Raw genomic sequence first — 25,134 nt, forward strand, 5'->3', positions numbered from 1 at the left:
AATCTCAAAAACATGTATGTAAAGAACAATAATATTTTAACAGTAGTTTTATCCAGAGTAATTATAGCACCACAGTTGCAGGAATTACCCTAACCAATTAGTAGAAACTCTGTACAGAATTAAAATAACCTGAATAGTGAACTGTGCTCCAAAGGTTCCGTTGCTCAACACTTTTGCAGTTACATAGTTTAAGAGGGCATGGATGTAATATCGCCGACAAGAACTTCCAATAAAAATGGCGACTCTGACGGACCTAAATGGCAGCGAAGTCATTATAAAAAGTTGAGCTCGTTGCCTCGTCGTCTCTGCTCGGGGAATTGGTTTTAGTTGAAGCAGCAGCAGCAGCTACCAAAGAAGCAATCGCTGATCAGCCTTCAAAACTAGTTCTATCTTCCTCCAGGAGGGGACAATCCCCCAAGGCTTCAGAAGCTGCATTCATGGAGTCGTCGCCGGAGGGGGAGCGGCGGCAGAGCCTGCTGGTGCGCGCGACGGAGCCGGAGGTACTTCATCCATTTCTGTATGGAGATTTTGTTGTTTTTCCTGATTGTTTCTTCCACCACGACTCAAGAATCCGTAGGGTTTCTTTTCTAGTACTCTTTAGTTTCTTCTTTTAGTTAAATTCAGCTTGAGTGCAAATGCTTAAATTGGCCAGAATCGCGAGAGGGAGGAGGAGGAAATAATACTCCGATTGCTCAGTTTCAGGAATTCTTGGCATCGTGGAGACCTTTGAATTGATTGGCATGTGCTTTTTTTAATTGTTGGGTTGCAAAATTGAATAGTCATCTTAAAGGAAAATACCAACCTACAAAGGAAACGGGGGAAGGTTCAGACTTCAGCTGTAGAATCTGGAATTCCTCGTGCACGCTGGATAAGAAATGGAAAAAATAGGACACGTCTTGGAATCATGGATTGGATGTATTAGATTGCAACACGCCACTAGGACTATAGATCCTTTGACTTGTGAAAGTTACTTGTGGAGGTGAAACAAATCAATTTTCTAGGAATTTAATTTACTTATAAGTACAAGATATGCTGAATTGCTGATGTTGCTTCGCTTGAGAGCTCTGATGTTTATGTTTACTGGTATTGAATATCTTTTTCTACAAAACCTTGATTGAAGCAGTTGGAGTGGAATGGGTTATACATGTTTGACTGAAACATGAATGATTTAGACAGTTTATCTATTCTTGTCACTGTCATTTTGGTTATTCAACTTCAAAATCTACCCTCAGCAGAAGAAAATCTTTGTTTTTTCAATCAAAATATTAGTCAGTATGCTATTTCTGGTTTCTAATTAAAATTGAAATAATTGTTATCATACAGCCATTATTCAACTGTGGATAGTTCCCTACTAGTTTATACTCTTGCAAAATATGTATTTGTCAACTATAGCTGAAGAAAAAATTGATGAACAGTAAAAGAGGATATTTGTAATGCTCAGCTGTTCAAACTTAAAGTGTCAGTTCACATTGAGAGGCAGTTACCGACCTAATTATGGACCAAATTTTGTTATATTACCGTTGGAACACCAACAATAAAGGTTCCTGGACCACTTTTAGGGAAAAAAACTTACTTAGTGAAGTAAGGTTAGACAAGTAAAGAGGAGATCTGAAATTTAGATAGTTCATGGAATCCAAGTTAGCCTCATTTTTAAAAGATATAAAGAGCTACCTCGTGGAGATGTGATATGTTTTACCTTGTGGATATAAGTTATTTGTGTGTTCAGAATGCACATGCATTCTGGAGTAATGATGATATCCTAAGATAATTCTTGGAGGAAATCTTTCCATTTGATAAATTTCTCCTCGTTTTGCCTGGAGTAGTTCTCCTAACATTAGCAACAGTGGTGGAATTATCTACCGATCAACAACTAACGAAGCGTATGATGAGTTAGATTTTTGGGTTGAGAAGTATATATGAACAGTGTAGAGTCATGGACACCTAGCAAGGACACTTAGGACGGCATCTTCTGTTGATCCTGAGAACTGTCATGCTCGACACATTCTGTGCTCAACATATTGTAAAACTGGTCGACTGTGATCAACTATAGAATGCTAATTCCTACAGAATTTATCTGCTATTTTTTTCCTTTTGTTTCTTTCAGTAATCTGTGTTCTATGTTCTCTTTGCTTTATGATTTTGATGATGTTGTAGAAAGCACCCACCTGTCAAACAGTTCACAAATAAATTTAAACAACTTTATTTTTTTGTGCACAGGATGTTGCTGAGTACACAGGTGATGGGTCAGTTGACTTTAGAGGTTCTCCTATTTTAAAACGTAACACAGGGAACTGGAGAGCGTGTTCATTGATTCTTGGTAAGAATTCAGTCAGAGCTTTGCACTGAGAAATAGCATGAACATATTATTTTTTGTTGAAATGAAAAACAGTTGAGCGATCATTATCATTGTAAACTTATTTATGGAACCATATCCAACTGACTTCTTTGTTTCTAATATGCAACTGGTTTAAGTGGAAACCTTATAAGATTTTTTGAGCTTATTAGCGTTTGTAAATCTAACTGTCTCTGATGTGCTAAACTTGAGAAACACAAGTTTTTTCATACTTAGATCTAATATCATGTCCAATTGGAAATCGACTTTCTGTTATATGATAGGAACTGAAGTATGTGAACGTTTGGCCTACTATGGCATCTCAAAAAGTCTGGTCACTTACCTTTCAACAAGACTACATGAAGGAAATGTCTCTGCAGCAAGGAACTTCACAACCTGGCAAGGAACTTGTTATCTCACACCACTTATTGGAGCAACATTAGCAGATTCGTACTGGGGAAAGTACAGGACTATTGCTGTTTTCTCCACTATTTACTTTCTTGTAAGTTACAAATGTACATTTATCCCAAGAAACTCATTATAGTGCCTTAGTGTCATGTCCATGTATTAGGCACCCTAAAATTAAATCATGGTTGAGAATTTAAAAAAGATTGGATAGATTTGCACATATATATCTTGTTCTTACGGCATATAAGTAATATTATTATTTTACACATATTTACTGGCATGGTAGTTCATTGAAAACATATTCATGATGCATCAAGGGACCTACCTATCTTGCCTTATTTGTAAAATGTGAGTCTTTTATCTTGCTTAAGCATCCTGCAGATAGTCCATGCTAACAACTTCATGTGCATTTAATGAAGGGGATGGCAGCATTGACACTTTCCGCATCAGTTCCTTCTTTCATGCCCCCTCAATGTATCGGATCTATTTGTCCACAACCGACCTTACCTCAGTATCTTGTATACTTTGTTGGACTATACATGATTGCTTTGGGAGCTGGAGGTATTAAGCCATGTGTCTCATCCTTTGGTGCTGACCAATTTGATGATACTGATCCAGTTGAGAAAACAAAGAAAGGCGCTTTCTTCAATTGGTTTTATTTCTGCATAAATATTGGCTCTTTGATCTCTGGCACTGTTCTTATCTGGGTACAAGAGAATTATGGATATGGCATTGGATTTGGCATCCCTACTTTTTTCATTGCCTTAGCTATTGGAAGCTTTTTTATAGGCTCAGAGATATATAGATTTCAGATACCAGGAGGAAGCCCACTTACAAGAGCGTGCCAGGTAATTGTGGCAGCCACTCGCAAGCGAAAAGCGGATTCGCCTGTTGATAGCTCTCTTCTCTATGAGCTTGATGGTAAGAGTTCAGATATCGAGGGGAATCGTAAGCTGGAGCATAGTTTTGAATTCAGGTACTTTTCTGGGTTATCACTGAGAATCATTTACTCTGCTTTGTAAAATCTATTCCTTTTACTCAACTAAGGGAAAAAAACATTCAGTAGTTGTGGTTTAGATACATATTTGGAAATAAAACACGTATTTGTTAAGTTAGAAAAGATAAAAGTTTACTAAAATATAACATATACAGATTCCATTTATTACACTTTTGTCCTGACAATGCATGCTTTTAAGCTTGTGTCTTGGAACATCCTGGACACAGCAACCTTTTTCAGAACCACGGAAGGTAAGCATACACAGGATTTTTACATATGAAAAACTTGCATACTGTCTCAATTGACATGTTCTCTCCCCTTAACAGTTTCCTTGACAAAGCTGCGGTCATTCTGTGGAATGAACGTGATGGTTCTAATGATCCATGGAGACTTTGCACAGTCACACAAATTGAAGAGCTTAAAATATTGCTGAGGATGTTTCCAATCTGGGCAACAGGCATTGTGTTCTTCACCGTGTGTGCTCAAAACTCATCAATGTTCATAGAACAGGGGATGGCCCTCAATAACCGAATTGGTTCTTTCAAGATTCCACCAGCCACTCTGTCATCCTTAGATGTTATCAGTGTTGTTGTTTGGGTTCCAATTTATGAGAGATTAGTTGTGCCCATAGCCAGGCGATTCACTGGAAAAGAGAGAGGTTTCTCAGAGCTTCAACGAATGGGAATCGGTTTATTTGTGTCTACAATCGCAGTGGCAGTTGCAGCACTAGCTGAGATCAAGCGTCTGCAGGTCGCAAGGGCAGAGGATCTGGTCCATCAAAAGGTGCCTGTTCCTATGAGCATCCTTTGGCAGGCACCTCAGTACTTGCTGGTCGGTGTGGGGGAGGTGTTCACATCAATTGGTCAAGCTGAATTTTTCTACAATCAGTCACCAGACTCCATGAGAAGCCTATGCTCAGCTTTTGCTCTTGTTACTGTGTCACTCGGTAGTTATCTCAGCTCATTCATCTTGACCCTGGTGTCATATTTCACGACTCGAAATGGGCAGTTGGGGTGGATTCCTGATAACTTAAACGAAGGCCATCTTGACCGTTTTTTCTGGCTGATAACCGGCCTAAGCTCTCTTAATCTCCTAGTTTTCCTATATTATGCCCAACAATACAAGTGCAAGAGAGCCTCTGTTGCTTAAAGTTCTGGGTTATTTTTTTGTACAGCAAATATAAATGTCCAATCTTCTTGGATAAAGGAAACACATCCCTTTTGTCTCACTTTCTGTATCCAATTTGTCTGGCTGTTCATGTGAAGGCATGCACTTCAACTAATACATAATAGGGAGTGAGTGGCAACCAATGTCATCATCTAGTAGAATGAAGACATCATCAAGAATGGAACTATGTTGTATTGCTGTGTACCTATCTAGCACACACTAGCAATGCAGCCAAGCCGCAAGTGCATGACTCTGAAAGTGTAGATGGTAGAATGCGAGCTCTCACCTAATTCAGAGTTAAGCATGTCTTTCCACATGGACAGACTTTACTATGTTCTGAATCTGTTAATTTAGCCGGGAGGATCAGATTTTTCGTAGCACCTGTCGTTTGTAAGGGACTTCTCTGCCGTTGGCCCTGGTCACTGATGTGTGGGGCCGGGCCCACGCGTCAGTGACCAATGGCAGAGGGACTAACGGCAGAGGATTTGCTTCCGTTTTACAACGGCATTACAGCTTACAAACATCCTACTACGAAAGAATGGCCACCAAACATACGCTCCTCTCACTGATATACAAAGCAGAGCCCTGCTAGCTCGCCATGCCGGTTCGGGTTGCCGTGGTCGTCATGTCCTGGAACATGGCGACCACACGCGCTCTCGACGGCGACGGGCACCACCGGATCTGCGTCTCGTTGGGTGGCGCTGTTCTCGGCGAGGATGTTCAAGCTGGCGGAGGACCCTGTGTGGATGGCTTGGTGCATGAGGCAAGGGGAGGAGCAGCTTCATCGGTGATGCCTTCCCCCGCGGGGCACTGGATGGAAGCCGCAGCCGCCGCCGGTGACTCAGCCTCGAGTATTCGGGGATCGTCAGAGAAATGATTTTCTCCAAATTAGTTACATGGTATTTTTTTTGTATAAACCCCCTTAATTTGGATCGCGATGCGAATAAAGGGGTTTTGTGAAAAATCGATACATAGTATTTTTCATAAAGATCCAAACTTAAAATCTAATTTGTAAAATGTCCAGAACGGCCAATTCTAGCAGCTGGCGACCCGGGAGGCGGCGAGGGTAGATGGGATGAGGAGCACGTATCCTTGACGACGAGAGCCTCGGTAACCGGCCAATGGCGCAGGCGTACCACGCGCCGCATCGGCGGCAGTGTGCGTTCTTGCGGTGCTCCGGGCAAGCCTAAGGGTGTCGCCGGCTCGCAGCAGCCATGCCACCGTGCGCTCCGTGTAGCAACCCAGCAAGTGGACGCAGCTCACAGCATCGCCATTTGCAGCAGCTGGAATCGCCAACTAATGCGGAAGGTAAGAAATGTGCCCAATTTCCGGAAGTAGTAGCGACCTTTGGATGCTGCAAAATTCAGAAGAGAAAGACCCGTTTGACATGGTATGCTGATCGTCTCACTTAAGGAGGATCATTTGTGTGTGTCTCTCTCTGCCTGCCTCTGTATATTGTGTGTGTCGTTTGCGGCCTTGCGGGGCTGCCGAAGCAGGGCAATGACCAACACGCAACGAGGCCTAGGAAAATAGCACCAAATTTCTGGCCCAAGAAACCACGCCGGGATCGGACCTGCAAAGCTGACACAAGGGCCGCCAAATCAAAAACAAGTGCCCTGCACGTGTGTACATCGACGGACCCAGCGGCCAGCGCCCGGCCACCCGGGGCACCGGCCCAGGCTCACTTGGGAGCGGCACCGGTGCAAACTCATGGATATAAGCTTAGGATAAATAGCTGGCTATGCACACAACTAACACAAATTAATCTAAGTATAGACGGGCACAACTATTGTGGTCCAGGCTCTAAAAAATTTTCTAGATCCGGCATTGCGCGTGTATGTTTTGCAATTTAGTCTATTATAAAAGTTTTTTTTCATTTGGACCCTAACGTAAATAATCCTAAAAAGGGACACTTTGTACAGTGTCGTCTTTGAATGTGTCATGAAGATATCACTGCGTAGGACCTGCGCCATGACTATAAATCTAATGACGCCATTTAAAGTAGCACTCTATGAAGATAACTAGAGGTTGAGTTACAATCAAGAAGTGGAGGACGAAAAAGAAGAACAATATATAAGAAATTTGTAAACTATTATGCCTTACAAGTAAATCTTAAATTTTCTACTAAGAGTAAGAAATCAACTTGAGTTTTACTTCTATACCACATCCTTTATGAGAGGTTGTATGTTGCTAGAAGATATTTTGCTGTCCTAGAAATTCTAGTATCTTAGGTGTCATTGGGTCATAGCTGAGTTGTTAGAAGTAATATCTACTCGCTCTATTCCAAATTATAGGCTGTCTCTGGTTTTTCTAGAATCTGGATTTTCCTATGCATCTATATACACGTCATGTCTAGATACATAGTAAAAAATATTCATCTAGAAAAAACAAAACGGTCTAAAATTTCGAACGGTGGGAGTAGTTGTCAATTTGGCTGCCATCCAGCTGGTTAATATTTGTCATATAGTTGCATGTGAGTAGTGTGAGGCTTTGGAACATATAAATAGAGGCAATACACTCAAGTTCTGTAATTCAGATGTACTCTTTCCATTATAAATAGAACTTGAAGGTTCTGTTAGAGATCTTGGACTAGATCGATCTCTTTTTTGAGGTTTCGGTTAAGCTTTTGGTTTCGTGGATTCAAAATCAACCTTTTAGTCTACTTCTAGTTTATTTTCATCTATAAAACAATATCTAGCTGAAGGCATTCAAGTGGTTTCTTCAACATTTTGTACTACATCTACCGGCCAGCAGCACCTTGGAGTGGTTCCTCCAATATAGTGTGCTGCGTCTAAGTTACCATGGAGATAGAGACTCAAGAGCCATTTCCTAAGGTAAAATTCAATCAATCTACTAGTTCTTTTGCGTTCATGTCTGCTTCAAATTTTACTGGTTTGATACAAGCTTACAACACTTCTTTCTTTGGTACCCTTTTCCACGTGAGTGCTTTCTGTTTCCTTTTGGCGTCACATGCTTACCATGAACACAAAGAGGGCATATTTCTTTTCATGATAACATATTTCTTCTGGTCACAAATTAAATACGTATTTTTTTGGAAATGTGCACGGTCATTTAAAACTTTTTGCTATCAATGTCTCCCATTAAACTGTAAATTATATTTACTGCAAATGATCTTCTATCTCTTCCATATACTTGTCTGGAAAAGGTGCAACTGTCTCTTGAAAGGTTCTGGAAATTTTGTTTTAATTATCATCGCGTTTGTACAAGTGTCATTTGATCGCTTGTCCTTTGCTCTAAATAATTCTGAAAAAAGAGTTCGGTTTTGTAACCATGATGTAAAAATGAGAACTGACAGAGTTGTAAGAAATCCACTAGCTAGTGACCAATTTCTTCTTGCTATTCAAGCTCTAATTCTAGGCCCTTTTCCTTGGAACAGTACTGCATATCTCTTCCTTCTATATGTCCTAAAGAGAACTCGGTTTGTGTTATGACAGAATTCAATAGCACGTAGAAGCGAAAGGACCACTGACATCCAGGGAGTAAAACACCACACCAGCAGTTGGAGAGCATGCAGTTACATCTTAGGTACACAAGCTATTGAATCTCAAAAATCTTTGAAAGGGAACTCTTATCTCTGATACTTTCTCGCCTGAACATCTTTTAATTTCCTCCTGCCAATGCTCTTACGATTTACAGTGACTCAATGCTTTGAGGAGCTAGCATACTTTGGGATCCAGTTCAACTTGGTCACTTTTCTCAAGACAGTGCTGCATGACAGCAATGTTACTGCGGCAAGAAACTACACAAATTGGCAGGGGACTTGCTATATCGCACCACTTGTTGGAGCTATCATAGCAGATTCCTATCTGGGCAGATACCTGACTACAGTGGCTTTCTTCACAGTTTACCTATTTGTAAGCACACAAATTTCACCCTTCAGGAAACTATCAAGCAACTTCCTTTTTGTTTGAGGAATTGTGCAATCCATGCTGTCATTGTTCTAGAAGCAACACCTAACTGGTTCGTGTTTGTGGTTGTCGTTCTTGTACAACACCAGGGGATGGCTGCAATGTCTATTTCAGCATCGTTCCTGAAGGGTGGTTCATCTCAGTCTGTTGTGTTCTTCCTTGGCCTCTACATGATGGCCATAGGAGCAGGTGGCATAAAGCCATGCGTCTCATCTTTCGGCGCTGACCAGTTCGATGGCACCAGCCCAGCTGAGAGGTTGAAGAAGCATTCCTTCTTTAACTGGTTCTTCTTCGCAGTCTACATCGGCAGCTTCGTCTCGGGCACCGCGGTTGTGTGGGTGCAAGATCACTACGGGTGGGCAGTTGGCCTCTGGCTCCCAACTCTGTTCATCGCGTTGGCCATTGCAAGCTTCTTGCTGGGCTCAAGTAAATACAGGGTGCAAAAGCCTATGGGGAGTCCAATCATAAGAGTTTTTCAGGTTATACTTGCAGCTATCCGAAAATGGGATGCAGTTTTGCCGTATGACGATTCTCTTCTCCACGAGCTCCCCGAGAAGACGCCAATGGCGGATATCCATAAATTACAGCACACGCCTGTTCTCAGGTACTAGTTTCATGTCTGAACCCGATGTGCATCTGAACCATCTTTTCATAGACCCCATCTTTACTGTGACTTGGCAATTTCTTTGTGAGTTCAGATTCCTTGACAAGGCTGCAGTGATCTCACCAGCTGACGACCCGTCTGACTCTGATCCGTGGAGTCTCTGCACTGTGACGCAAGTAGAAGAGCTGAAGGTGATCATCGGGATGCTCCCCATCTGGACCACCGGGATCGTGTTCTTCGCGGTCCTCGCGCAGTTCTCCTCCACGTTCCTGGAGCAAGGGAGGTCGATGAACAAGAGTGTCGGCGCGTTCGCCATCCCACCGGCATCCCTGGCGTCGTTCGACGCCGTCAGCGTCCTCATCTGGGTGCCCGTCTACGACCGGGTCCTGGTGCCGGCAGCCAGGCGGCTCACCGGAAGTGCCCGGGGCATCTCGGAGCTGCAGCGCTACGGCGCCGGCCTGCTCGTGTCGGTCCTGGTGATGGCGACCGCCGCGCTGGTCGAGACGCGGCGCCTGGCCCTGGCCCTGGCGAGCGCGCACGGCGAGGGCCATTCGTCGATGAGCATCCTGTGGCAGGTGCCCCAGTACTTCCTGGTGGGCGCCAGCGTCGTGTTGGCGTGCGTCGGGCAGACGGAGTTCTTCTACAACGAGGCGCCGCCGTCGATGCGGAGCCTGTGCTCGGCGCTGGCGCTGCTGACGGTGGCGCTCGGGAGCTACGCGAGCTCGCTCGTGGTGACAGCGGTGGCGTGGCTCACGACGAGGGGCGGCGGGCCCGGGTGGATACCCGATGACCTCAACGACGGCCATCTCGAGCGCTTCTTTTGGCTCCTCGCGGCGTTGAGCGCGCTCAACCTGGCGGTTTTCGTGTACTGCGCTACGCAGTACAAGCGCAAGAGTGCTTCCTGAATTTTTCTGGAATGCGACTTTGGAAGCCAATATAGTCCGTTTTTTGTGACCTCGAATGGCTATCAATAGTTTTGTGGTGGCCGCGAGGTCACGGCCCTGTAATATTCAATAAGACGGATTAGTTAGATGTGTTCAGCATGATTAGAGGAATAGTACCGTTGGGAGGGCAAAGAACAGTGTGGTTAGCATGAAACAACTAAAGGTTGTGGATGACCAATGATAGTTAAAGAGGCGCAACCATTGACCGTGTTTGGATCCAATAGCTAGAGCTATTTGGATTAGAGCTATTTAGCTCAAGCAAATAGTCCTTAACATGTTTGGATCCAAAGGCTATTTCAAACTATTTGTACTTTCCCAATCATTTACATCCAACTAACCCCATTCCTGCCGGATCCTACCCTGCCACGCCGTGGCCTTCCGTGTGGCTGCTATGCTGCTGTGCTCTGCCCGGCCCTGTGCTCTGTAGTAGGAGGGCCAGCTTCAGCTTCTGCCGCCGCCGCCGCGCCAGGATCCGCTTCGCCGCCTGGATGTTACGCAGCTCCACCACGTGTAGAACAACTTGTTCTGTGCTCGCGTCGACGTGCCCATCAAAGATGGGAGGACACAGCAAGAAATCTGCATGCAATGGCGGGTGGCTCACTTCGGTGCGGAGGTGGTGCACTGGTGCGTGCAATGGCCCTCTCCGTTCGCAATGGCCGTCAGTATGAGCGAGCGGTGCACGGCCTCCTCCTTCTGGGGCTCCGCCTTCCTGCGCGGCGCCATCACTTCCTGTAGCGCGCCCGCCGACTCCTTCCCGGCGCTCGCGTCGTCCGTCGTCGTCCCGGTACTACTGCTTCGCCTCCGCCTCGTCGGCTCCGAGGGACCCCTTGCGGCGGCTCCAGGCTCGAGGATGGACCGGCGCGACTGGATCAGGTGTGCGTGCGCATCCATCATCGGCATCACGCCGGCACTGCCGTTGTACTCCTTGCTGCTCAGCGTGCGCCGCGGCGGCGGCGCCTCGGCGGCACCCGAGGACGACAGGCACGGCGTCGTGCGCCGCACGCCCCCGCTGCCACTCCCCGGTGCACGCCGCCACCCCTCGCGCCACGACACCGCCGCAGCTCCACGCCGCACGCCGCTGCCGTTCGCTCCACGCACCGCGCTGCATGCCCGCACGCCGCTGCTGTCCTTCCGCGTTGCACGCCGCCGCCGCACGCGGTCGTCCCGGTGCTTGATGGAAAAGGAACTAAACGTCGATTGATTTTCATTGGATTGATTGAAGGAACTCGCGCGGGGGAGGCGATGGGGCGGGTCACCGCCGGCGGCAGCAGATCGGGAGGGCGGCGGCGGACATGACGCAGGGAAGGGGGCGGGTCACCACCGGCGGCGGCGCATCGGAAGGGCGGCGGCGGACATGACGCAGGGAGGGGGCGGGTCACCGGCGGCGGCAGCGGATGGGGGCTGCGGCGGATCGACGCGGCGGCGTGAGGCAACGCAGGAGGCGGCAGCGGGAGGCGACACAGGGAGCACCGGCCCGATGCGGCCACAGGGGAGGAGAAAATTTTCTGGTGGGACCCACATCAAATAGTTCAAATAATCATCTTTTAGGTGGACTAGTTTTTGGAGGTGGGCTATTTCCAAATAACCAAAACTAGCCCTCATATTTGGAGATTTTAGACTATTTTAGGCTGAAAATAGCTCTAGCCCTTAGATCCAAATACGCACATTGTAGTAGTGATGATAACTACGCTTCTGTTGCTAGAGGCGAAGGATATTGCCATTAGATATTCACGTTTTACTACGAGGAATTATCAAAGGCAATGGTACTTTTTTTTCAACTTACTTTAAACTATCACCTCTTGAAAATATATTATCCTTTGTGTAATATCCTTACCTTACCTGAAAATAGGTCTACACATGCCATACACAAATAATCAAAATGCTCACAAGAAAATTGAAACCCAAGTACTTCCTCCATATTTCTTTACTTGTCGTTAGGATAAAAAAAAATTAGTTCGTTTTAGTATAAATTTGTTGTCTGAAACGACAACTAAAATGATACGGAGTATATGAACTATGCCGTATAGTGAAAGTTTGATAGATAGTTGTAAGAAATACTCTCACCGAAGGGGATGAAAAATAAGCAGTTAATACTTGCCAAAGAAAATAGAAAGACACTGCCAAATTTAAGGTTGGGCTTTGGAATTGAGGGTTCCGTCAAAAATTGAGGGTTCCGTGAGCCAAATAAGAAGTAAGTTCGTATAAATTTATTTTTCCAACCGCGACACCAACTTTTGGTGGCAATTGATGTCTACAAGGGCTAGAGGTAGCTGGGAGGGAGAGGAGAAAACCATTGAAACAGGACTGATATGATCCGGACTGAACTTCATAAGTGCAGAAGTGCAGAAGTGCCAATGGCCACTACTGCAGAAGTGCAGATGCGGGGGTATTTGCGTCAAAACACGCTTGGACTGAACATGAAGTCCACTGCGGCCCGTCTGATGCAAACAAAGCAGCCCAGTTTCTTGATCCGCTCCAACTGATTCTTCCTTGAAACGGACTCCCAGGCGGAGCCCCTCCCCTCCGTCTCCATGGATAAGGCAGCAGAAGGCAGCAGACTGCTGTTGCAACAAGAGGGCGGAGACGGAGATCGAGAACGGCTCCTCATGATTCCACAGGTGAAGCCCCCCTGATAATCTCTGTGGTTCTAATTTCATTGCGAAGTTTATCCCACCCAGTCTGAGATTTGATTCGTTCCATCACCCTAGTCATTCTTTCGTTTTTTTTAATTGTTGAAAGGAGAATGCTGCACGAGGCATCCATCACCCTAGTCAAAAGTCAAAATGAAGTCTACAAGATTAGGCAGTTCATAATTTTTGTTTACATTCCATGTTTACTATGATAATCCTGAATTATGTTTTTAATCGATGATAATCCATGTGTACGTTCCATCTCCCTGAATTCTGAGTTCAGACAAGTGGAGTGGTGTGGAAATTTTAGCTCCCTAATAAATGCGACGGGTCAATTTCATTAGGGGTTTGTCGAACTCCTAGTATTAGTTCTTAACCTCTTTGTCTATGTTGTGAACGTGAAGATTGATGTGTTCTGCAATTGAGTGCCTTTTTTGAGGAAAAACAGCAGGAACTCTGCTAATGCATTATGTGAAGATTAATGTATTTTTCTTTCAGAATCTCCTTAGGTGGTTTGAAACCAAGTGTTATATTGTTTTAGCAGGATGCTGATGTCATCGTAGGTGATGGATCTGTTGATATCAAAGGGCGTCCTGCACCAAAGCACACCACAGGAAATTGGAGAGCATGCTTTTCCATTCTAGGTAATCTTTTCTCAGATACACACACCATAAAACTTCAGCTGTATAGTTTCTGCGAAGGCAGTTTTTTTTTTGCCTCGAATCAAATAATAATTTGTAGTGTCGGGGAATTTTCTTGTTCTGTTATCCAAACTGTTCCTTTTTTCCGATGCATTATTGTGTTACAACAATTTCAACTATCCGTCGTTGTATGGCATGTACAACGCAAGCAGTGCTTAAGATGATGCTTAACATGCCACATTTACCATCAATCTGGAGCTCAAAGTTTGGTCAGCTCATCATAATGGTGCTTAGGTAGTTCCACAAACCGAAGATACGGCATAAGTTGTTCCAAGCACCGGTGTCTAATCAAGCACGAAGCGGTGGAATATGCACCTTATTTATCCTATGTGGGCATCTGTCCAAACACCTGCATTGTAGATTCCTTTATGGAATGTTTGTTTCATGCGATTTTAAGTCCTCTAATTAGCCAGAACATTTGGAGGCATTTGGTATAAATCACTTAAATAAACCTAAATACTATCATATTCTACAAATTGAAGTGAAAGATGTCCGCTTATTTATAAGTTCAGCAATGAGATTTGTCGAGTTTCAACATCTTACCTTCCTGACAGGGAATGAGGCTTCTCGAGTTTCAGCATTTTTATCTTTTTGACAGGCAATGAGTTTTGTGAGAGACTGGCCTACTATGGAATTGCAAGAAACCTAGTTACTTATCTGAAAGTAAAGCTTCATCTAGGAAATCTCGAAGCTGCAAGAAATGTTACCACTTGGCAAGGGACATGCTATCTCACTCCCCTTATTGGGGCCATCTTAGCAGATTCTTATTGGGGAAAGTACTGGACTATTGCTGTTTTCTCATCAATTTATTTTATTGTAAGTGCAAAGATATCACCACCCAATCTATGACCCTACTTTGGTACGCATGCACTATTTGCAGTCCTGAAAAAGAAAATTAAATCAAATGCTGTGGATATGCTATTTTTATGAATGTTTTATATTTGATACCTGCCTTTTACTGTTCAGCGTTAATATTACCATGTGGCATGTTAGATTGCGGTGTTTGTGTTATATTCAGTTTGACTTGAGCATCTCTTTACAATTTTTGTAATTTAATTTTGTGAAAGAAAATGTGTACTTTTGCCAACTATATGACCATTTTATTTTTACTGAAGGGTCTGGCTATTTTAGCGCTATCAGCTTCAGTTTCGGCACTGCAGCCACCTACATGTCTAGGAACTGTTTGTCCAGAAGCAAGCTTACTTCAATATGGCGTATTTTTCATTGGCCTATATATGATAGCCCTAGGGACCGGAGGCATCAAACCTTGTGTTTCCTCCTTTGGGGCTGATCAATTTGATGACAGTGACCCATCAGAGAGAGCAAAGAAGACTTCCTTCTTCAATTGGTTCTACTTTTGTATAAGTATAGGATCATTGATCTCAGGCACTTTCATAGTATGGATACAAGATAACTCTGGTTGGGGGATAGGATTTGCCATTCCTACTATATCTATGGCACTAGCTATTGCATGCTTCTTTGCAGCCTCAAATATTTATAGATATCAGAAACCTGGTGGGAGCCCACTCACAAGAGTGTGTCAGGTGGTTGTAGCTGCATTCCGTAAGCGGCATGCTGAATTGCCAAATGATGTGTCTCTTCTATATGAAGTTGATGGACAAATTTCAGCCATTGAGGGAAGCAGAAAGCTGGAGCACACAAATGAACTCAAGTAATTCTCATTTTTGCATTGCATGACTGCCTTACTTTTAGTGTCATATGCCACTGTATTGATAGAATCTTGGAAATTACAAGACTTATTATATCTAATAAAACATAGATCATCAAAACAAACCTTTTCTGTTTCAATTTGTGTGTACTGGAAAGTAAGTACATAAATGCAACAAACCGGAATATGGATTTATGGATAGGGCTAGAAAACCTGATACCCCCTCCAGTTACAAAAGAAAGCAAGAATGTGCTTTTTCGTGTTGATCGTAGTGTATTATCTAATCTTAGTCCATTGATATGAGTATATTTGACTCAAAATGTAGTTTTGTACAATTTATAAATTTTCTATATTTTTGAAATACATACTATAACAGAAAATTAGTTGTCAATGTCTAAAACAACACTTACGGAAACTGGATGGGTTAGCATTTTAGAAGTTCACATTAGGGACCATTGAGATTGGTTTTCATTTTCTAAAACACTTACTGATACTTATTGGATGTCTAAAATAACACTTATTGGATGCCATTGAGATTTTAATAGTAATGATTGATCTGAGATTCTGTGGATGAAAATAAATTTAATGCGATACCTGTTAAAGAGTATTTTGCTAATGTTTAACTTGTAAATCCATCAAACTTAAGTACATACATTGTGGTTCAAGATGGGGCCAGACAATGTGTTCCTCTTAGTTATATTTGTTATGTTGCTCCCTCCGTTCATAAATAAATGACGTTTAGGACAAGGTAATCAGTTAACTGTTGGCTTGTCCTAAATGTCATTTATTTTAAAATGGAAGAGTATGCCTGTAAGTAGCTTGATCTATGGACTTGTATTTTGTGGTTTTACTAGATAATATTTTTATATATCTCCTTTTTGTCTAGGTTCCTTGATCGAGCGTCCATTATCTCATCTGCTGATGTGAAGAGTGAATCTTCTACAGACCCATGGAAGCTTTGCACAGTTACCCAGGTGGAAGAACTGAAGATCCTCGTAAGAATGTTTCCCATTTGGGCCACCACTATCATATTCAGTGCTGTGTATGCCCAAAACTCTTCCCTGTTTGTAGAGCAGGGCATGGTTCTTGACAAGCGGCTTGGATCTTTTAACATTCCTCCTGCATCCCTCTCAACTTTGGATGTAATCAGTGTCATCATCTGGATTCCGCTTTATGACCGCATTCTTGTGCCAATAGCTAGAAAGTTCACGGGAAGGGAAAAGGGTTTTTCTGAGCTACAGCGGATTGGAATTGGATTGGTCCTATCCATTCTTGCGATGGTATCTGCAGCACTTGTTGAGTTGAAGCGTTTAGAGGTTGCTAGGTCTGAAGGTCTTATTCATGAGAAGGTTGATGTTCCAATGAGCATTCTTTGGCAAATACCACAGTATTTCTTGGTTGGTGCTGCTGAGGTGTTCACTGCCATAGGTCAAGTTGACTTCTTCTATGATCAGGGTCCAGATGCGATGAGGAGTTTATGTAGTGCATTTGCACTTGTTACAGTATCAGTGGGAGACTATGTAAGCTCAATCATACTCACGTTGGTTTCATACATTACAACTCAAGGAGGCGATCCTGGATGGATACCTGATAACCTGAACGAAGGCCATCTCGACCGGTTCTTTTGGTTGATTGCAGGGATAAGCTTTGTTAATTTTGTGGTTTTCGTTGGTTGTGCTTCAAGATACAGATATAAGAAAGCACAGTAACTAAATTACAATGTATAGTCAGTTCCTGTAGTTTGATCTCAGATACCATGTTCAGCAAATGCATTGAATCATGCTAGAATGTTACACGTGCTGCTTCAGTTATCTTTTGGAAGCCCTAGGGAAAATTTGTACAGTTGCTCTGCCTTGTGCCTTTTTGAGCTATAGTTGCCTGAACTGCATTCAGAAAGAACTAAACCGTATCGCACAACGGCATTTGCATTGGGGAAGGTTGGATCCATTGCAGACCTTTTGGGCAAGTTATTTCCTTTATACTTTATCTCGATCTTTTCTAAAAATATTCCCTAGATATTTTATCAAAACTTTTGCGTCAGAAAACTTTATTTTAGAACTTTTGATAAAATCTTTTTAATCTGAAAAGTATTCTCTCTACATTTTTTTGTCAAATTTTTTGATCTGAACTTTTCTTCTGCAACTTTTGGTCTATAGTTTTGATGGCATCATGACATGAGCATCATTTGGCAAATACCAGTGTTTCTTGATCGGTGCTTCTCAGGTGTTTACTTGTATTGGTGAAGTCGAGTTCTTGTACGGTTCCGTCATCTGCCCCAGATGCCATGCATGAGTTTATGTAGTGCATTTGCACGTGTTACAGTCTCACTGGGAAAGTTGTTTGGTTGCCTTTGGCCCCCGGGTCACAAAAGACAGTTACCATTAGAACAACACAATTTAACCACTACCACTTGTTTCATTGTTTTGATCTGTTTGTAAGCGGCAACAATCGCTCTGGCACATGGGCTAGGTCACTGGGAGAGGAGCAAAACAATGGACACAGCCACACGGGGGTGCCACGATCCTGGCTAAATTGGTCCCTTTTTTTGCTAAACTGGTCCTTGGTTTAGCCTATACCCCAGCTTGATTGGAAAAAAAAAACTATGATGTTGTTGTAAACTGGTCCTTGGTCAAACTGCAAATGCTCTAGGAATTTGCTTGGAGGGCGATAAAAATTGCAGGGGTGCTTAATCTCAGTACCTTGTTGTCTCAAGAAAAAAAAAACACGGGGATGTTTGCGTAAAAATACGCATTTCACGGGCACGCACGAGGCTTTTTAAAAAAGTAAAAAACTGTCAACGCCTCAATCCAATCATTTGTCTCCATTCGCCGTGACGGGAAGTCCAATGCGGCCCGCAGTCTGATGCAACTCAGTATTGCCTGCCGCCTGCCCGCCGTTCCGTCATCTGCTCGGTCCTGCTGATTCCCTGACCGGACTCCTCGGCGGAGCGCCTTCGTCTCCAACTCTCCATGGATGAGGCAGCCGAGGGGAGCAGGCTGCTGCTGCAAGAAGAGGGTGGAGTTGGAGATCAAGAGCCGCTCCTCCTTCCACGGGTGAAGTCCCCCGTTTCCATTTTCTTTTGTTGTGTGCGTGCGTGTAGTTCAAACTCCACTGCGCTTCTTGCCGGTTTATCCTAGTTGGTCTGCAGGATTCAATCCGTGTTCCTGTCCTTGCCAGTCAGTTTCCTTCTCTTTTTGCTGAAACAAAATTCCTGCATAAGGAATCGATCATCCGAGTCAAAAGTCAAAACTTAAATAGAGTCTGCAAAATGAGGCAGTTCATAACCTTTAGTTTTTGTGTATGAATTTGATTCCATCATGTTTATTGTAACAATCTTGTAGTTGGTGCTACACCCACATGCTGGCTCCTACATTCTAGTTCAGGCAAGTGATGTGGGAACTTTGACTCCCCAGAAAAATGTGAAGGGCTACTTTTAATTCTTAACCTCTTTGTCCATGCTGGGAAGATTGATGTGGTTGCAGGTTGCCTGCTTTTCCATTCCCCATCTGCCCGATCTTAGTGATGCAATCCAGTGCCTTCATTTAGGAAAACAGCAGCAGCTGTGCTAATTCATTAAGGGAAGATCAATGCATTTTCGTTCAGAATCTCCTTAGGAGGTTTGAAACTAAGTGCTATTATATTTTAGCAGGATGTTGGTCTCATCACAGGTGATGGAACTGTTGATATCAGAGGGCGTCCTGCATCGAAGCACACAACAGGCAATTGGAGAGCGTGCTTTTCTATTCTAGGTACTCTATTCCCGGATGCATGTGCCGTAAAGCTTCAGCAATACAGTTGCTGAGAAGGCAGTTTTTGCCTCAAATCAGATAATAATTTATAGCAGGCAGCCACTTAAATAAAATATTTCAACTATTCAGTCTTTTAATAGCATGTAAAATGAAACCAGTGCTTAAGAAGGCTGATGGGAAGAGGGGACAAATTCACCTTATACTTCAACACTCCCTCGTGCAGGTTCCTCATTCCTGAAACGTGGAAATTAGGAGTCGGTTGCAATTATTTTATTTAATCGCACCTACCAGGTTTCGAACTCGATAACTCTAGCCCTAATTACCATATTGAGCTGCATGCACCAACTAATTCAACCCAAAAGCTTAAGTTGATGGGAAGAGGTGTGCAATTCACTTATACTTCAACAGTTTGAGATGCCATGTCAAGCATCAATCTAGGAGCTCAAACTCTGAGCACCTCTTCGTAATGGTGCTTAGTGCAAACCGAAGATACTACAATACTACATAGGCACCTGCCATTCACCGATGTTTAATGAACTCTCAGCAAGATCATATACTAGGCATTAGCCAGAAGCCCAGAACATAAATACTTGTGAAAGGTCAACAATGAAGTTTGTCAAGTTTAAGCATTTATTTTCTTTTTGACAGGTAATGAGTTTTGCGAGAGACTGGCTTACTATGGAATTGCAAAAAACCTGATCACCTATCTGAAAGTAAAGCTTCATCTAGGAAATCTCGAAGCTGCAAGAACTGTTACCACTTGGCAAGGGACATGCTATCTCACTCCCCTCATTGGAGCCATCTTAGCAGATTCTAGTTGGGGAAAATACTCGACTATTGCTGTTTTCTCATCAATTTATTTTATTGTGAGTACAAAATATTGCCACTCAAGTTATAACCCTACTTTGGTACATTAAGCAACATATACTGACCAAGAAAAAAGAACATAAAATCAAATAGTGCATATATGCTACCTAGGGGTGAGTAGTTTTATATTCGAAGCCATGTTTTTTAGTTTTTTACAGTTTATTTTATTGTGAACATGTGGGATCTTGGATTGCAGTATAGTAGTATGTTCAGATTAATTTGAGCATCTCAATATTTACAATGTTTTGTAATTTTATTTTGTGGAAGAACAATATGCACGCTTTATAACCAATTTATTTTTTCAAATGAAGGGACTGGCTATTTTAACGTTATCAGCATCTGTTCCACAACTGCAGCCACCTACATGTTCTGGAACTGCTTGTCCAGAAGCTGGCTTACTTCAGTATGGCATATTTTTCATTGGCCTCTATATGATAGCCCTAGGGACCGGAGGCATCAAACCTTGTGTCTCATCCTTCGGAGCTGATCAATTTGATGACACTGACCCAGCAGAGAGAGCAAAGAAGGGTTCCTTCTTCAATTGGTTCTACTTCTGTATAAATATGGGTTCATTCATCTCAGGCACCATCATAGTGTGGATACAAGATAACTCTGGTTGGGGGATAGGATTTGCCATTCCTACTATATCTATGGCACTAGCAATCGCATCCTTCTTTGCAGCCTCAAATATGTACAGATTTCAGAAACCTGGTGGGAGTCCACTCACAAGAGTGTGTCAGGTGGTTGTAGCAGCATTCCGTAAACGGCATGCCGAATTGCCAAATAATATGTCTCTTCTATACGAAGTTGATAGCCAAACTTCAGCAATTGAGGGAAGCAGGAAGCTGGAGCACACAAATGAACTTGAGTAATTCCCATTTTGCAATGAATCGCTTTCTTGCTTTTAGGGTTATGTGTTCATACAATCTTTGAAATATGACACCATTGATTATACGCAATTAACATTGAACTTTGATAAACTCGCTACTGTTCATTTTGTTCTTTTTTTCTTCCTTGCAAATTTTAACTGTTTTCAGTTTGAGTTAAAAAGTAAGGACATAAATGCAACAAAAAGAATATTGAATTATGTATAGCGCCGGACAGCCTAATGCTTTCTTCACTCACAAAAAAAAAACGAAGAAATGTTGCGCTGATTGTACTTGAACTGTCTAAAATCAACATCTTCTTGAAGAGTGTATTTTAAATAAATAATAGGACCATATTAATAGTTTGCTATATGTTATAATATATACTACGACAGAAATTAATGGTTAAAGATGCATTTTAGGCAAAACCACCATGTTGATTCCTAAAACAATCTTATTCGAGACCAGGTGAAGGGGTTCATTAGTAGCTCATGTGAGGCATCCAATACAATAGGAGCATAGTAGATACAAGAATTCTTAGTAGTGATAATTGATCAGAGATTATGCAGATGACAAAAAAAAACAGCACTTAGTAATGAGAATTTTGCAGATGCTAAGCTTGTCAATTAATTGAGTATAAGTATGTAACATAACTAGAGGTTCAGGGTAGGGCTAGCCCACATATGTTACTCAAGTGTACCTTGTTTTGTCTGTAAGTAGCCTAATGACATACTTTTATTCTCCGTTGTTGTATGACCATAATAATATTTTTACCTATCACTCGTTGTATAGGTTCCTTGATAGAGCTGCCATTGTCCTATCTGCTGATGTGAAGAGCGCTTCTACACCATGGAAGCTTTGCACAGTCACACAGGTGGAAGAACTGAAGATTCTAATAAGAATGTTTCCTATTTGGGCGACTACTATCATATTCTTTGCTGTATATGCCCAAAACTCGTCCCTGTTTGTGGAGCAGGGCATGGTTCTTGACAAGCGGGTTGGATCCTTCAACATTCCTCCTGCATCCCTCTCAACTTTCGATGTAATCAGTGTCATCATCTGGGTTCCTCTTTATGATCGCGTTCTTGTGCCAATAGCTAGAAAGTTCACTGGAAGGGAGAAGGGTTTTTCTGAGCTACAACGCATGGGAATTGGATTGGTCCTGTCCATCCTTGCGATGGTATCTGCAGCTCTTGTTGAGTTGAAGCGTTTAGAGATTGCCAGGTCCAAACGTCTTATTCATGAAAAGGCTGATGTCCCAATGAGCATTCTTTGGCAAATACCACAGTATTTCTTGGTCGGTGCTGCTGAGGTGTTCACTGCTATAGGTCAGCTTGAGCTCTTCTACGATCAGGCTCCAGATGCCATGAGGAGTTTTTGTAGTGCATTCGCACTTTTCACAGTTTCAATGGGAAGTTACGTAAGCTCAATCATACTGACACTGGTTTCATACATTACAACTCAAGGAGGAGGTCCTGGGTGGATACCTGATAACTTGAACGAAGGCCATCTCGACCGGTTTTTTTGGTTGGTTGCAGGGATAAGTTTTGTGAATTTGATGGTTTTCATTGGTTGCGCTTCAAGATACAGGTATAAGAAAGCCCAGTAGTTGTATTTAATGTATAGTCAGTGATTCAGTTCCCGTAGCGTGATTCAGACATTATATTTACCAAAAGCAATTAATTGTACAGAATAGAATGTGTAGCATGTGGTGCTTTCAGTTGTCTTTCAGTGCAATTGTTTCATTTTTTTCCTTTTTTTATTAGCGCCTTAATTCCATTTGAAAGACAATAATAGCATACAGGTCATACTAAATCATTTGCTATGGAGTTCTAAATTTCTCATTTCCAGGAGTTATTACTAAAAATACTAAGAAAAAAAGAATGCATCAATAAAAGCCAATATTCTAGCATAACAGTGCAAGGTTAAGAAAGAAATTTCAGTTCGTTACTTTGTGAATCCCTTACCTTTCTTCCGCTTTGCCGAGAGGAACTCTATTGTATATTCATGCTTATCTGAGAGAAATGAGCAAGTTGAATGAACATTTAGTAATCAACTCCACATCACATATTACAGCGAAAAGAAGTTAAATATCATCATGGTCCTATTTACCTAGCGGCTCGCTGAGAAGCAGAATTTCTCATATGACAGCTAACCACCTTGCATTAGATGTCCACAACTGCCAGTTGTTGCTACAACAGTAGCTGCCGCGCATGGCCATAGCCAGATTTATTGATAGTTCTGAATCTCAAAAGTCAATCATACATATATGAAGCACAGATCACCAATAATCCCTGCAAGAACAACTCCCATGCTTGAAGTGGTGGAATCTGTTAAGAGTCACTGACAATGATCTCTCTCTGCACAATCCGTGATACAAACTTAATAGTGGTATGACAATCCCCACAAATACGCAAATTCTTGAAAACCTTGATAGGAGCATCCCCCGGAGTGGCAATTATGCCAAAAGCAACAGCAAGCCGCTCACTGTGGTAACTAATGTCCTGCTCCTTTTGCTCATCTTCTACATCATGGAGAACAAAGCTGGTGTCTGCCACATACCCTTCTTCCCTCATCTTCACATACAGCTTCTTCAGAAGCGCATATATTTCTTCAGCTTGAGGATGCGACTTATCCCCAACCAGAAAACACATGCACTCTTTTCCCAGCTTCGATCCAACTTGAGGCTGGAATTTTAGCTATGCCCTTTGACCCCATGATCTGTCGCACATTCTCTACTTCATCAAACAGACCAACTGACGCATAAATGTTGGCTAGAGTAACATAGGTTGCTGGGTTTTCAGGTTCTATTTCAAACAATGCTTCAGCTGCCCATCTTGCAAGGCGGATGTTTTTGTGAATCCGGCAACCACCAAGCAAGGATGCCCATAGGAACTTGTTGGGCTTCACGGATATTTTGTTGATCATCTGTTCTGCTAGCTCAAACTGACCTGAACGACTGAGGAGATCAATCACACAAGCATAATGATCAGCAGTGTGTTCGATGCCATACTCATCTTTTATCGAATGGAAGACCTCCAGACCTTTATCAACCAGACCGGCATGAGCACACGCAGATAGAACACCAACAAACGTGACATGATCAGGCCTGAATCCAGACCTCAAGAACATATCAAAGTAACACAACGCCTCCTCTGGCTGCCCATTCTGGGCAAAACCAGATATCACGGCTGTCCATGACACCAAGTCTGGCTTTGGCGTCGCCTCAAAGACGCAAATCGCAGTCCCCATGTCCCCACATTTGGAGTACATGTGCACGAGCGCACTCTCTGCAAAGCATGAGTTCCCTGCCCTGCTCTTTGCCATCCGACCATGCACCTGCCTCCCGAGTTTCTCGGAGGTGAATTCTGCACAAGCACGCAGAACCCCTGCGTATGTAAACTCATTCGGTCGAACTCCGCTCCTCAGCATGTGAACAAAGAGCCTGAAACCTTCACTGCCACGCCCAGTGTCGAAGTACCTCTCCACCATGGCCGTCCAAGAAACAACGTCCCGGACAGGCATCTCGTCGAACACGCTCCTCGCGTCGTCCACACGCCCGCACTTGGCGTACATGTCCGCGAGCGCGCTCCAGATGATGGCATCCGCGTCGATCCCTCTCCTGACCACGTGGCAGTGCAGCTCCCTCCCCGCGCGCACGCACCGGGCAGCCGCGGCCGCGACGAGCCCGCTGGACGCGGTGAACTCGTTGTCAGCGCCGGCGCTCCCGGGCTCCCGGAGCATCCGTTTGTAGAGCGCGAGAGCGGCGCGGGGCTGGCCGTGGCGCGCGTGGGCGGAGACGATGGCGGACCAGGAGAAGTGATCCCTCCGGGGCATTCGGTCGAACAGCGCGCGGGCGGAGGCGAGGCCTCGCGGGGAGCGGGCGAGCGCGGCGAGGAGGGTGTTGTAGGAGCACACATCGGGTCTGGGGAGGGAGAGCGCGTCCGGGAGCGTAGCGGGGTGGGAGGAGAGCAGGTGGAGGATGCGATTGGAGAGGAGCGTGGAGGGCGGCCGGAGCGAGGCGGCCGCCGCAGCGAGAGCGCGCGCGGCCGGGGCGTGGGAGGCGTCGGCTCGGAGGAGCGGGAGGAGGCGATCGATGGCGTCGTGGAGCTGCGACGCCGTGGTCACCGACACTGAAAAGGAGGGGCGCTTCATGCGGGGTGAGGCGGGGTCCCGTGCATGCCCTGCCGCGGTGAGACGAACGGGGCTCTGACCGCGCTCTCCGGGGATGTGTTACTTTGCATAGTTGCGTCATATGACAGCACGAGCAC

At 43.9% G+C, this 25,134-nt stretch overlaps 4 protein-coding genes and 1 pseudogene across 6 annotated transcripts; 4 read left to right on the plus strand and 1 right to left on the minus strand.

Moving 5' to 3' along the window:
• The first annotated feature begins 259 nt into the window (after window positions 1-259).
• On the plus strand, window positions 260-4,965 carry LOC120691293 (protein NRT1/ PTR FAMILY 8.3-like). 2 transcript variants are annotated; one of them, XM_039974336.1, is made up of 6 exons: window positions 260-500; window positions 2,218-2,317; window positions 2,617-2,834; window positions 3,160-3,376; window positions 3,530-3,716; window positions 4,064-4,965. In XM_039974336.1, exons 1-6 carry the CDS (start codon window positions 438-440, stop codon window positions 4,884-4,886), a joined length of 1,608 nt encoding a protein of 535 aa, XP_039830270.1. In that variant the 5' UTR covers window positions 260-437; the 3' UTR covers window positions 4,887-4,965. The 2 variants fall into 2 exon arrangements, with proteins under 2 accessions (XP_039830270.1, XP_039830269.1); XM_039974335.1 differs by having other exon boundaries at window positions 3,160-3,716.
• Window positions 4,966-7,294: 2,329 nt separating this feature from the next.
• On the plus strand, window positions 7,295-10,391 carry LOC120687582 (protein NRT1/ PTR FAMILY 8.3-like). The gene is made up of 5 exons (XM_039969595.1): window positions 7,295-7,738; window positions 8,360-8,450; window positions 8,562-8,779; window positions 8,923-9,437; window positions 9,532-10,391. The coding sequence occupies exons 1-5, from the start codon at window positions 7,706-7,708 to the stop codon at window positions 10,340-10,342; spliced, it is 1,668 nt and encodes a 555-aa protein (XP_039825529.1). The 5' UTR covers window positions 7,295-7,705; the 3' UTR covers window positions 10,343-10,391.
• A 2,372-nt stretch (window positions 10,392-12,763) lies between these two features.
• Window positions 12,764-17,311, plus strand: LOC120691799 (protein NRT1/ PTR FAMILY 8.3-like). Of its 2 annotated transcripts, none has more exons than XM_039974991.1 (5): window positions 12,764-12,999; window positions 13,553-13,655; window positions 14,311-14,528; window positions 14,828-15,384; window positions 16,268-17,311. In XM_039974991.1, exons 1-5 carry the CDS (start codon window positions 12,913-12,915, stop codon window positions 17,088-17,090), a joined length of 1,788 nt encoding a protein of 595 aa, XP_039830925.1. In that variant the 5' UTR covers window positions 12,764-12,912; the 3' UTR covers window positions 17,091-17,311. The 2 variants fall into 2 exon arrangements, with proteins under 2 accessions (XP_039830925.1, XP_039830926.1); XM_039974992.1 differs by having other exon boundaries at window positions 12,816-12,999; window positions 13,556-13,655; window positions 16,268-17,230.
• Window positions 17,312-18,033: 722 nt separating this feature from the next.
• On the minus strand, window positions 18,034-25,052 carry LOC120691798 (annotated as a pseudogene).
• Window positions 18,297-22,618, plus strand: LOC120691800 (protein NRT1/ PTR FAMILY 8.3-like). Its single transcript, XM_039974993.1, has 5 exons — window positions 18,297-18,434; window positions 19,031-19,130; window positions 19,779-19,996; window positions 20,309-20,865; window positions 21,656-22,618. Exons 1-5 carry the CDS (start codon window positions 18,351-18,353, stop codon window positions 22,470-22,472), a joined length of 1,776 nt encoding a protein of 591 aa, XP_039830927.1. The 5' UTR covers window positions 18,297-18,350; the 3' UTR covers window positions 22,473-22,618.
• Window positions 25,053-25,134: the final 82 nt, after the last annotated feature.

Source organism: Panicum virgatum, chromosome 9N, assembly GCF_016808335.1.
Source record: "Panicum virgatum strain AP13 chromosome 9N, P.virgatum_v5, whole genome shotgun sequence".
In the NCBI taxonomy this organism is placed as follows: domain Eukaryota; kingdom Viridiplantae; phylum Streptophyta; class Magnoliopsida; order Poales; family Poaceae; genus Panicum; species Panicum virgatum.

Excerpts from the sequence above, each read along its gene's own strand:
- LOC120691293 (XM_039974335.1), top strand. The coding sequence starts at position 438 with ATGGAGTCGTCGCCGGAGGGGGAGCGGCGGCAGAGCCTGCTGGTGCGC. Across the intron at positions 501-2,217 it reads TGCGCGCGACGGAGCCGGAG|GATGTTGCTGAGTACACAGG; the intron begins GTACTTCATCCA and ends TTTTGTGCACAG. Across the intron at positions 2,318-2,616 it reads AGCGTGTTCATTGATTCTTG|GAACTGAAGTATGTGAACGT; the intron begins GTAAGAATTCAG and ends GTTATATGATAG.
- LOC120691799 (XM_039974991.1), top strand. The coding sequence starts at position 12,913 with ATGGATAAGGCAGCAGAAGGCAGCAGACTGCTGTTGCAACAAGAGGGC. Across the intron at positions 13,000-13,552 it reads GGCTCCTCATGATTCCACAG|CAGGATGCTGATGTCATCGT; the intron begins GTGAAGCCCCCC and ends ATATTGTTTTAG. Across the intron at positions 14,529-14,827 it reads TCTCATCAATTTATTTTATT|GGTCTGGCTATTTTAGCGCT; the intron begins GTAAGTGCAAAG and ends TTTTTACTGAAG.
- LOC120687582 (XM_039969595.1), top strand. The coding sequence starts at position 7,706 with ATGGAGATAGAGACTCAAGAGCCATTTCCTAAG. Across the intron at positions 8,451-8,561 it reads AGCATGCAGTTACATCTTAG|TGACTCAATGCTTTGAGGAG; the intron begins GTACACAAGCTA and ends TACGATTTACAG. Across the intron at positions 8,780-8,922 it reads TCTTCACAGTTTACCTATTT|GGGATGGCTGCAATGTCTAT; the intron begins GTAAGCACACAA and ends GTACAACACCAG.
- LOC120691800 (XM_039974993.1), top strand. The coding sequence starts at position 18,351 with ATGGATGAGGCAGCCGAGGGGAGCAGGCTGCTGCTGCAAGAAGAGGGT. Across the intron at positions 19,131-19,778 it reads AGCGTGCTTTTCTATTCTAG|GTAATGAGTTTTGCGAGAGA; the intron begins GTACTCTATTCC and ends TCTTTTTGACAG. Across the intron at positions 20,866-21,655 it reads GAGCACACAAATGAACTTGA|GTTCCTTGATAGAGCTGCCA; the intron begins GTAATTCCCATT and ends CTCGTTGTATAG.